General features: G+C 51.0%; 1 protein-coding gene across 1 annotated transcript; it reads right to left on the bottom strand.

The window, feature by feature from the left end:
- Window positions 1–1,704: 1,704 nt before the first annotated feature.
- EMP2 (epithelial membrane protein 2) lies at window positions 1,705–5,485 on the bottom strand. The gene is made up of 4 exons (XM_066640909.1): window positions 5,374–5,485; window positions 4,380–4,473; window positions 3,182–3,328; window positions 1,705–1,974 (listed from the first exon to the last, which is right to left on the bottom strand). The coding sequence occupies exons 1-4, from the start codon at window positions 5,449–5,451 to the stop codon at window positions 1,790–1,792; spliced, it is 504 nt and encodes a 167-aa protein (XP_066497006.1). The 5' UTR covers window positions 5,452–5,485; the 3' UTR covers window positions 1,705–1,789.
- Window positions 5,486–12,333: the final 6,848 nt, after the last annotated feature.

Below are 12,333 nucleotides of genomic sequence, written 5' to 3'. Positions count from 1 at the left end.
CTTTTCTCACTGGTAAAAGTGTGCGGATCACAGTCTGATGAATCTCTGCTCAGTTGTCCCACTGTGTTCAATGGTGCTTACTCCCAGGAAAGCATGTATAGGATTGCAGCCTTAGTAGCACCTACTGAAATTAAGGGAGGGGAAAATCTGGCAAGAAATGGCTGTCTTGTTTGCTTTTGAGTTGCATGCCCCATTGAATGATGCTTTTTCTAAAGCACCAGTGCTGTGGTGAAAGGGGGCATGCAAACTGGTTGTTGTGGGGAGAAGCACTGCCCCTAAATTGGGTCCTCCAAGTGTGCCACCTGCCGGGAATAAGCGTATGGCCTCACTTGTCAGAAGTGCAACCTGAGCAATGAAGATCTATTTGTTAACCCCAGGTTAGAAAATATCTGTATTTCTAACCTGCTAACCCCGGGATAGAAAACATCTGCATCTGCCTGATACACTGGACTGTTCACTAAGCACCAGCTCATTGGGGTCTGTGGGGCAAAGGGAGACAAGGGGTGGATTTGGCCACTCAGGACATCACAAAATGGGCATTGCGACGGCAAGAACACATCTGAGGAATCCTGCTAGATCAGGCCAGAAGGGTCCATCTGGGCCAGCATCTTGCTCCCAGGAGCCAACCAGATGTCTCCATGAAGCAAGAACCGATATGGGGCAGCTGACTTCCTCTGACTATGGAGACTGAGAAGGTCTTTAGAAGAGCCTCTGGCTGGTAGTTGTTCTCCCAGGTCTCTGGTAGGGGATTGCATTTAAGTGGAGATACTGCCCTGAGATTGCATTTAACTGGAGATACTGGAGTGACACGTTTTATCTCCCACAATGTTACTCTTTATGTCCTCAAAAAAAAAAAAGCATAACAGGGAAGTGTTACAGTGAAGATGAGATTCAACAGCCAAAGCAGAGATTTGGTTTTTTGGGAATGCTGTCTGCATTTCTTGCAAAATACTAAAGAGGTGTAGATGAAGGCAGTGAGTGCTGCTTGAGGTAGCTCTGGACGCACCGCTCGAGACGAAGTAAATCTGGGCCTGAGCAGTGCTCGGTCTTGCACCAAAGGTGTCTCTGAACCCCGGCTGTAGCATTTTTAATGTGCTGACACATCAGTGTGTTACAGGGCAGGTTCAGTGGGTCAGAGTTAGAGCAAAACCCATAAATGCAGCCAAAAGCCCCTATCCCACCCCCTCTCTGAGAAGCCCTCTCACCATTTTCCCCACCCTGCCAGTGACCCACTGGAGGAGCAAACCAGCAGGCCAACATAGCCCTGCCACCCTGCATCCACAGAAATATTAGGGGTAGCAGGTCAGGATTTCCCCACTCGCCCCCCCCTAAAAAGAATCCAGCCGTCCAGTTGCGTGTGTCCTGCTAAGCGACCCAGCCAAGCTTGCGTATATACAACACGGCCAGTTGCAAAAATTCGTCCTCGAGAGTGGAAAGAAGCCCCCCACCCCATCAATCCCCCTGCCTTTTGTTAAGGGCTAGTAACACGACAGTGGACTGAGAAGCTGCACAATGAGAGAAAATAGCTTTGGCCACCTTGTGGCTTGGTTTTTAAAGCTACGAGGGGGGAGGCCCGCTTTTCCAGGATGTTTGCAATATATATAAATATATATATATATATATTTGCCCCTCCTTCCCATGGTCCTTTTTGTTTCATACCAAGCAGGGGGGGGAGAAAAAAACCAAACTGCTTTACTACGAAACCGTTTGACTATGTACAAAACAGTTACTGGTGTCTTCAGCACTGTGGAAAGAGAAGATGGCTCTGACTGCTGCTGGGCCCACCACTTCATTTGCGCTTCCTTAGAATGAGGTACATGATGCCACTGAGCAGGGTGAAGGCGAAGGCGATCCAGGCCAGGATGTAGGAGTAGCCAAACTGGCCGTTCTTCTGGTCAAAGCTGTAGAAGGCACTCTTGTGGAGCTCCTGGTGGAGGTCCGTGTAGATGGAGGCTGCAATCATGACGCATAGACCTGCAGGAGTGGGGTGGGGGGGGGAGGAAGAACAGGCTCTTACAATGCAGGCAGAAGAGCTGCACCCCCCACCCTGATAGTCACAGGCGAGATGCCAGAACTTTCCTTTGATCACCAATCTTACTGTTTTTCTAGTTAGGTTTAGTCTAGACCAGTGGATTCCAAACTGTGGACCGCATCGCCCTCTCATAGGAAGGCCATGGGATAAGAGCCTGCTGGTTCAGGCGTAAAATCTCATGTGATCCAAGGTGGCAGCACCTGGGAAAGCCAGGAAGAAGAGCCACCGTGAAAGGAGGATGCTGTGACCCTGGTAAGTTTGGGAACAGCTGGTCTATGCCCTTTTAAGAACAGCCCTTCTGGATCAGGTCAAAGGCTCACCTCTTTTACTGTTGGTTCTAGGGTGCAATCCTAACCAACTTTCCAGCACCAAGGAAATGCAGCTCTTGTTATCTGGTGTGCTCCCTGGGGCATTTGGTGGGCCGCTGTGAGATACAGGAAGCTGGACTAGATGGGCCTATGGCCTGATCCAGTGGGGCTCTTCTTATGTTCTTAACTACAATTCCCAGGAAGCCTTGCAGGTCTCTTGTGATCTGGTGTGCTCCCTGGGGCATTTGGTGGGCCGCTGTGAGATACAGGAAGCTGGACTAGATGGGCCTATGGCCTGATCCAGTGGGGCTCTTCTTATGTTCTTAACTACAATTCCCAGGAAGCCTTGCAGGTCTCTTGTGATCTGGTGTGCTCCCTGGGGCATTTGGTGGGCCGCTGTGAGATACAGGAAGCTGGACTAGATGGGCCTATGGCCTGATCCAGTGGGGCTGTTCTTATGAGGTAAGGGAACAAAGATGCCTTAACCTTGAAGGGGCCTCTGAGACTGCCGCCCAACTGCAGGATGAAGCACATGCCCCATTGGCACAGGTGTGTCAGGGCTGGAAAGGTGGTTTGGGCCGTAGTTTCTTAGCTTATGACTACTCGGTTCCTGCTTTTGAAATTAGTATAAAGTGCAAGTATTTTTTTTAAGAGAGAATGAGGACCCCCTGGGGCGTTCCATCACTTAAGGGACAAAAAAGCCACAACCCTGGAAAAGAAGATTATGCCGATGGTTCCCACATCAGCACCTGAGATATCCCAGTTTGGATGAAAATCCCCCCCCCCCCCAGCATCTCTTGTTAACACATGGCGTGGGGGATACGCGGCAGGGTCTACTCACATGACAAGAGCTGGATGATGGACGTAAGGACAAATCTCTCTCCTTGCTTGAGGCGGAAAAGCTGAAGGATGAAGACGAAGAAGGCCACGCAGCAGAGGATGGTGGCTAAGATCATGGTGGCCTGCACGGCCTGGATGGCTGAGAAGTCTGTAAGAAAAGTCGGGGGGGACGGGGGGACAGAGGCAGAGTTTCACATGTGCGTATGCCTCCGATGGGGTCTCTTGAAGACAGGCAGCTGCATCTCTGAACGGCTGTGGCTCAAACACCAGGCATTGCATGTGTGAACTTGCGCTCAGGGTTGCTTGTTTTCTGCCGCCCCCGCCCACCTGGTAGCCTCCCAAAGAGAGGTTCAGTTTCCAACTTTGTAGTGGGACTTGCCAAAATTGAAATTTCTGGCACACCCGCCCGTCAAATTTTCCTCCTTGACCCACCTGCATCCTGCCCACGACTTCCTCCCGCCACGTCTTGTGCACAGGAACAATAAAAAGCCGTCAGGCTTTGGCCAACTTTGCAGAGCCCATTTCCTCCCCAGTAAAAATGTTTGTTTCCGCAGCAAGCAACTCCTTGGGTTCTGGCTCCTGCCAGCCCTTCTCCTGATCCGCTTCCCAGATCCTATGCAGGGTTAAGGGCCAGCTAGATGGAAGGGGTGGGTCCCAAGTTCCCGCGAGGAGGGGGACTGATTTAAACACGGAAGGGCTGCTTTCCATAAACGCTCGATTGGATCTCCACCACCGCGGTGGGAGAAGATGAAGGAAAATGGTCCGGGGCTTGGATCGTGGGCACAGCCGTCTCCCACTGCCTGCCACGGGAATTTCTGCATGTGCAGCGAGGGCGCTGACCACTGAACTACTCTGCCTCCCTCCTAGCAATGTCATTGGAGGGGAAAATGCACTTGCTGTGATGTCATCAAATCTGCCTCCCTCCTAGCAATGTCATTGGAGGGGAAAATGCACTTGCTGTGATGTCATCAAGTCTGCCTCCCTCCTAGCAATGTCATTGGAGGGGAAAATGCACTTGCTGTGATGTCATCAAGTCAGCATTTCCCAGTCGTCTCCCCCCACCCCGCAAGTGGCAGCTGATCAAGCAGAGATGGGGGTGGGCAGTGTGACTGCAGTGACACTTTTCCAACCACGTCTCATTCACGCAGGGCTGCCGTGTCGCTGGGCCTCCGAGTGAGACCGTCTGGCTTGCGGCTCACCTGAGATGCTCTCCGCCTTGAGCGAGGTGCAGTTGGTGCCATTGAAGCAGAGGTGCCAGACGTCCGTGGAGAAGTCACTCCCGACCCACCAGGCCTGCAGGACGGCCATGGAAGCCCAGAGCAGAGGGAAGGAAAAACACAGGCCTTGGGTGAGGAGAAGAGACTTTTCTCTGGGCTTTGGCCTGCCTCAAATGCTCCCTTAAGGACCCCCAACAGCTGGAAGGCTCTTGCCTTGATGTGCTCTGAGTGCTGATTCTTGCTTGAATGCCAACCTGGGCAGTGGATCCTGCCAGGGAGCCGGAAGCAGGGAGCCCGCATCTGTTGCCTGCTGGGCTTTTGGGCTTCTGCAGCAAAATCAGCTGTTCTACTGAATAAATCAGGGGTTCCAAGCACCATAGAGATAAAGGTGATGCCTTGGCATCCATGGAGGTTCCTTTCCCAGAACCCCTATGGATGCTGAAACTCGTGGATGTTGAAACCCGCAGAAGAGGAAGACTCTGAGGTGTTTTTCTTCTGACCCCATCAGCACATCAGAAGAGCTTTCCAGGGGAGCCCATCTAGGCCAGCATCCCGATTCCTACAGGGGCCACCAGCCCCCCACCTCCAGGAAAGAGCCAGAGAGGAAGGCATTCTGAGGCAGGCAGCCCCTGAACCCAGAGGTAGCGCAGGTACAGTGTCAGAAATCATGAGAACCAGGCACAGGTTGGTTGGAGGGAGGGCTCGCTGTTGGCGTCAAGTCTTGCATGTGGACCTCCTCTGTTGGAACTGGGCTAAAGGGACCCCTCTGGTCTGGCCCAGCAAGGCAGCTCTTGCGCTTAGGCTAGTCGACTATCCCCATAGCGCAGACAGGGGCCCAAGATGAAGAATTCCCATTTCCTTGGACTACAGTCAGCCAAGGAAGGGGACGACCATGCAGCTCTGAGGACCTTTCTGCAATGCCAGCCACCACACCTGCCCGCCTCCAACCCAAAAACGGCCTCGATGAGAAACCTACACTGTCTATCGTGGAGATGAACAAAAAGGCGGCCGAAGTGATGTGGAAGATGATGATGAACGCCAGAAGAATCAGCATTCTTGCGCGGGGAGGTTTTTGCTAGATGAAGAGGGCGTCCTTGAAAGACACAAGAAGGAAAGAATGCGTAAAAAATACAATACGATCAAACCATCACCAGCTGCCTCCTGTTAAAAAGAGGGGATATTATCTAATCAGTCAATGAATGGGTATTTTTTTTTAAACCATAGGGACTAGGAACTTAAGATGACATAGAGTTTTCTGTCCCGAGTTGCCATTCTCCACCTCTCGCAGCCTGCCTTCAGAAGAGGTGCACGCACATGGCTCGGGGCATTCGAAGAGGAACAGTCTTGCTGGAATAGGAGACCCTTGGCTGTGGCTCACACAGCTCTTAGACAGCGACCCTCTAGCAGCCAGGGTTCGACACGCATGCCTTTCCCCACACCTGCGCTCATTTCCTCCGCCCTCTTCAGGGTCACTGTTCCGTGTCTTTTGGCACGCCAAGGGAAATACCTGTCGCAGCCTGCAACTGTGGCATTTGATCGCGTAACCCAGCTCGGGCTGTGAGCCTTTTGCTCTTCCGAAAAACCGGCAGTTCGAGACCGGCCGGTAACCCTCATTCTGAGGAGTAGCCAGACTCGGGCTGTCGGTTAAAATCCATCACCAGAATGAAGCTGAACCACATTCAACTTAAAGGAGTGAGTGCAGAGATCCATTTAACCTCAGAGAGGTTCACCAATGGCTATTAGCCATGTCAGCTAGACCAAGCCTCCATGTACAGAGGCAGTATAGCTGCGAATTCCGGTTGCTGGAGACAAACGCCAGGTGAGCACTCTTATCTCAGAATCTTCCTTGAGATTCTTGGAGACAAGATGTTGCATGTGGCCTGACCCCCTTCTATGACACAAATGTGCCCCTGTGCGGGCCTGTACGCATTCCTATAAGCACTTACCTGGAAGTAAGTCCCACTGAACTCAATGAGACTTGCTTCTGAGTAGACATGCCTAGGACTGTGCGGTTCGGTTTAGAAAAATGCCGCTGACCACACGATCCTCATCGTGCCTACTCAAAAGTAAGTCCCACTGTGTTTACTATGGCTTACTTCCAGAAAAGTGTGTATAGGGTGGCAGCTTGACTCTCCCTTTCCGCACTGTTTGAGGTTGCTATTTAAGCCACGAGCAGCCCTTCACCAGTGAGCGTGACAGATGGTTAGCCTTCAGAGCATCTCTTTGCAAGGCCAAAGCATGCGCGAGACTGAAGATGCAAAGCCAGTGAGAAGTTCTTTGGCTCAAGAGCCACTGGGAGGGCAGGGCAGGTGTCCAAGTTCCCACCTGCTGCTAAATGCATGAATTCCAGCACCCAAGACTGACAAAACCTCCCCTGCTGTCTCCCTCAACTTCCGAGCCTGCCTCTGTCATTTCAGGCCTCTCTTTGTACGCTTGAGGACTAGAAGCCTGAGGGTTTTTGTTTGTTTTGTTTTTTGTTGAGCTGGGATTCCCACTATGCAGGTTTTTGTCTTTGGTCATCTCACCTAACATGACCCTGCCCATAGAATGCACACCGACCCCTGCCTGTGTGGTGTAGACCTTGCGGCCACAAGGGGCATCCTATCCCAGCTGGATGAATGGCATGTGACAGAATTAGCCTGTGTCCGCTGCGGACATAGACGGCCTTGTCCTCAGCCAAGCCTCGTGCTTTCAGGTGACGGATCTCAAGGCTGTCACAGGGAGGCCATTAGCCAATTATGGCTTGGTATTGGAAAAGGCGGCTGCAGGCCTTGAGATGACGATTCTTGCATGTGGACAAGGGTTTCCTGGGGAATGGAAGGCAAGACGCAGAGTGGGTGGGCAAAAAAGCTCCTTTGGCCTTGGTTGTGGCATGAGCGAGGCCGCTGCAGCCAGTGGGACTTCACAGAAGGGCTGTGGTGTTACCAAAAGGGCTGTTTTGTTTAGGGGAATTATTACACTGCCCTTATTGGAACCTTAGGGTCGTAGGCTGGATCACAAGACGGCGTAATGCAGAGAAATTCCCTTTTGCTTAAAGAGGAGACTGAGAGAAAGATAACTTTTAATAAAAGGTTATAGTTTTATTACAAAAGCACAAAGGTAAACATAATGCCCATGGAGAAAGGATGAGTGTCTGTTTCTTGGTCCTAATGCTGGAATCCATTGTACCTAGCTTTCATGGTGGTTGCGTGTGAAGAGTATTTGGTGCATCCGAGGAAATTAGAAAAAGGAAAGGTTGTAGGGAAGGATTTTAGGGGTTCCTGCTCTGCCAACCCCAGCTGCTAACTAAAGATGGGGAGAGAAGGGAAAGAGTTCCAGTCGCAAGATAGTTACCTTTCCTGTACAGCCAGTTTGGGGGGGGGGGAGTCCTGTGGAGAGGACCCTCTGACACAACACAGATGTGTTGGTCCTTGGAGAGAGAGAGAGAGAGAGCATGTGAGAGGAAGCCCTCACTGAAAAGGGGTGAGCTGGATGGTAGCTTGATTACTACCACACAGCAGGGTGCTTGGAGTATGTAAAACTTTGAAAGAGGATCAGGATGTCAGTTATCAGCAAAATTCAATGGGGTCTATGGCTGGCTTCCTAGATGGGGGAACTGAAACAAAACAATGAATCAGCAACACAAGAAGGCAGTTCAAGTTTGCATACAGGACTTAAACAGTGATTGGGTTAAAACGATACAATGAATACAGTGATGTAGGAGACACTTAACAATGATTTAAGACGGTGTCTGGTGACATTAAGGCACCATAATGTGTGGCTATGGTGGGTGGTGGTGGTGGTGGTTGTGTAACCCTGAGCTTGTGGCTTGACCAGAGTTCTGGAAATGTGGCCTGTGTGCTGGGAGAAGTTTAGCCTGCATGATATTTGAGTCCATAGTAACATAACCAGATATAGAGAGAGAATCACAACTAAAAGGCAAAAGGGGATTTTCACGTAACAGTGGGGCTGGCTACTATGTGCAGCTGCAATCTCTGGTGGCTGTGGTGGCACTCCCAACAGGTGATCCTTGAGAGCCAGGGTGGTATAGTGGTTTGGGAGGTGGACTTAGACCTGGTTCAAATCCCCCCTCAGCCACCAAGCTTCCTGGGTGACCTTGGGCCAGTCACTTTCTCTCAGCCTCACCTACCTCACAGGGTTGTTGTGAGGACAAGAAAGAGGGGAGGAGCAGCTGTGTAAACCGCCCTGAGCTCTTTGGAGGAAGGGTGGTATAAAAATGTGAAAAAATAAATAAATATAAAATAAATAAAATAAAGAGTCATCAGGAAAGCTGCCAGAGTCTTGAGATCAGCCTTGGACATCCTGTCCTCTGGCCCACCACAAATGGAGACACGCCTGACCACAGGCGGGGCGGGGCCTTGTCAGAGGTGGCACCACATCTCCCCAGGAAACATGCATAGGCTCCCTCCCTCTTTGTCTTCAAGTGGGTGGCAAAGGACTCCAGGTTCCCAAAGGCTTTTTAATCTGCTGCGTCAGGCAATTAAGGCCTCTGTACTCCTTAAAATGCCATTGCCCGTTTTCATTATGCCAACGCACATTAGTGGCTGGAGGAGGGATCTCTGTACGCAATTTGTAAGCCCGGGTGATATTCTTTAATCACAAGGAAGAGATGAAGGAGAAGCAGCATCTGAGAAGTTTCCCCGCAGTCTCGTCCTCTCCCAGGAGTCCACAGCTCAAGTGAGAGTCAAGCTGGGATTTTCACAGTTACCAATTGTTTGGGGTGGGAACAGGAAAAGCAGAGCCTACTTGCTTCCAGCAAACATCCAGCTGGGCCTCTTTTTACATTGGGCCAAAAAAAAAAACCACGCTTGCTTTCTGTTGTTCAAAAGTGCAAAACTGGGCGTGCTTGCTCAGATGTCCCTCACTGTACTCCATGGAGCTTACTCCCAGGAAAGTGTATAGAGAGGATCTTAGCCTGCCTTTTGGGTTCCTTCCGCTCTGCACTTCAGAATCAAGATGTTCCTCCATCCCTGCCAGACAGTCTGGTTGCCACACCTCAAGGTGATTCGGAAGAAATGGAAAAAGGGCCAAGATGGGCAGCCAAAACGATCAGGGGGCTGGAAAAACTTCCTGGAGCACCACAATTCATCTGTGGAATTCATTGCCACCAGGTGCGGTGATGAACTGATTAAATGGGACATCCCTACTGAAATAAACCCTGGGCTCTGCCCCCCCATACCTGACCAAAATACTGGGCTGTGCCCCCTGACTTCACCCCCCCTCCCCGCAGACTCACTGGGCTCCAAAATAAGGAGGAGGAAAAAGCTGGCCAAGGCCTTCAGGATCACGGCTCCATTCACATCTTAAAGACCCCTGGCTGGAAAGGCCGTTGGAACTCCTTGCCACCTGTTAAGAAAGTTTCCAGATAAAGGTGGTAACAGACCGCTGATGCTCTCAGCCACTGGCTTTTGAAAGCCTGGCTCATTTAGACCTCAACCCCTCTTCCTCTCTGCACACAGACGGTCAAGGACTCACGGTGTGGCGTGAGGGCTGGCTCCGTCATGAGGTCGCCTGAGGCAGCCGCCTGAGGCAACGGACTGGAAAAGGAGGAGGGAAGCAAAGTGGATGAGGAGGTGCCTTCTTTGGCTCCATCCCCTCTTCCATTTCAGTGCCAAGGTGCGGGAGAGGAGGGGGAACGGCGGTGGCAGTTGGCAGGGTCTTGGGGCAATTCACCCCCGTCTCATCTGACTGGGGACAACACAAAAACCCATTACGGGGTACAAGCCATGATGTGTATGTGCAACCTCCTGATTTTAGAAATGGGTTATGTCAGAATGCCTGATGCAAGGGAGGGCACCAGGATGCAGGTCTCTTGTTATCTGGTGTGCTCCTGCTGCTGGCCTTACAGAGGCAGCCCCCAACATACCTGGAAGCCCCTCCAATTTGCTGGCCCCCTGACCAAACCAGCCCTAACACCCACTCATTGCCTTCCTTGATCCACTCCTCCAGTACCCCAACGGCTGCCAAGCAGATGCCCTGACGGGCAGCTCCACTCTCGCAAAACAACACACCAGGGGAGGGGTCAGGAATGTGAATTGGAAGGGGTTGTGAAGATATTTCAGGGCTGTTTTGACAGGTCAAGTGTGAAAACTATTCAGTCAAGCAAGGATTCCAAAGAGTTTTTCCGGGGGAGGAGGTAACCTGGTGATCGAAGCTCCTAACATCCTCCAGGTACGCAGTCCAGGTAGGGACGGAAGCTGCATCCCGAATCCCACTCTGGGCTTGGGAGTGTTTCAGGTTTCAGGCCCTGAAGTCAGTGGTTCTCAAACATGTTAGCACAAGGACCCACTTTTTAAAAACGACACTCTATTGGGACCCACCTAGTTCTACGAAGCTTTCAAAATAGGCTATCTAGAAAGCAGTAATATTTTTAGCGATTGATTTGCAAGTAATAGTTATTTGCAAAACAAACCAACAAAGAAAAGCCCTTGATCCAGTTCTCGTTATGAGGCCGCTCTAACGAATACCCTCAAGGCTTGAGGAGCTTAGGGATGTGATCCAACTTTCACCTGCCCCCACTACCTGCCATTGACGGACTTGGGGCCAAAAAAACCCCCAAAAACACCAGAATAAAGACGCCCAAACACTGATCTCCCTATAGCGACACGAGCGTGCAAACTGCAGGAGCTCAGCTGTTTTCAGGCCCACTAGCAGCTACCTTGCAAACTGCAGGAGCTGAGCTCTTTGTACAGCAATGAGCAGCTATCTTGCAAACTGCAGGAGCTGAGCTCTTTGTTCAGCAATGAGCAGCTATCTTGCAAACTGCAGGAGCTGAGCTCTTTGTACAGCAATGAGCAGCTATCTTGCAAACTGCAGGAGCTGAGCTCTTTGCAGGGCAGTTCACAGCTGTCTGATGTTTGAAGAGCCTCAGAGCTGGAGGCAATTAGTTATCCGATCTTTCCATCATCCACGTTTTCATTGGAGGCTCTGAGGGACCCACCAGAAATTGCGTCCCTGACCCACAGTTTGAGAAACGCTGCCCTAAATCCTCTGCCATTTCAGCTGTCAACCTATTTCAACCCAGGCACGGCGCATGAGTGAGCAAAGCCATGGCAAGGCCTGGAATTTTTGCGGGGAGATGCACAAAAGGTTTTGTGCAACGCACCTCAGGCTGTTTTTGCTCACAAGACTCTGGCTGGTTTTACAACTCCATCTGCCAGGTAAACAGCAGTCAGCTCCCTCGCATGGCACACAAACACACACACACACACACACACACACACACACGTTTTATAGCCTCGCACAGAAAATATGCAAACTTGCAACTGACATTGGAGGCTTCCAAAACAAACGGCTTTCGGGGTCATTTCAAGGCCTGAAGATGAGCAGCAAAAAAGTGAACCCGGGTGCAAAAGAGACCTGCCAGATGACACCATTGTGGGTCCATCATCTAGTCCCACATCCAGTATCTTATGGGTGCGCCTTTGGGAAATTCACCAGCAGGGCAGAAAGGCAACAGACCTCTCCTACTGTCGCTCCCCAAGAAATTACTATTCACAGACGGACTGCCACTGAACATGGAGGTTCCATTTAGCTATCCTGAGTAACAGCCAATGGACACAGTGTTCCTCCTCTGTGCATATTTCCAATCTCCTTTTAAGGCCACCTGCATCTGAGGGGCATCACCTGTGACTGTGAAATCCATGCAGGAATTGCATGCTGGGGAACAAAGTGGTTTGGGGTGATGAATTCCGCTGCCGCAACTGTAGGGCCAGCCATATAGCCATCCCTGAAAGACCACTTGCTCACCCCACCCCTTCCCCGCTTTGTGTGGACTGCACTTTTGATCAAGATCCTTATAGAGATCAAAAGCAGTCATCTTTTTCTTTTTTTTAAACTGTTAAGAGAGAGTCAAAGGCTCTCCTCTATGGAGAACTCATGCAAGGAAAGCGCCCTACAGGTAGACCACAGCTGCGATACAAGGACATCTGCAAGA

The sequence above is a fragment of the Tiliqua scincoides genome, chromosome 13 (assembly GCF_035046505.1).
Source record: "Tiliqua scincoides isolate rTilSci1 chromosome 13, rTilSci1.hap2, whole genome shotgun sequence".
NCBI classification, from domain to species: Eukaryota; Metazoa; Chordata; class Lepidosauria; order Squamata; family Scincidae; genus Tiliqua; species Tiliqua scincoides.
This window is presented reverse-complemented; position numbering and strand designations above follow the sequence as displayed.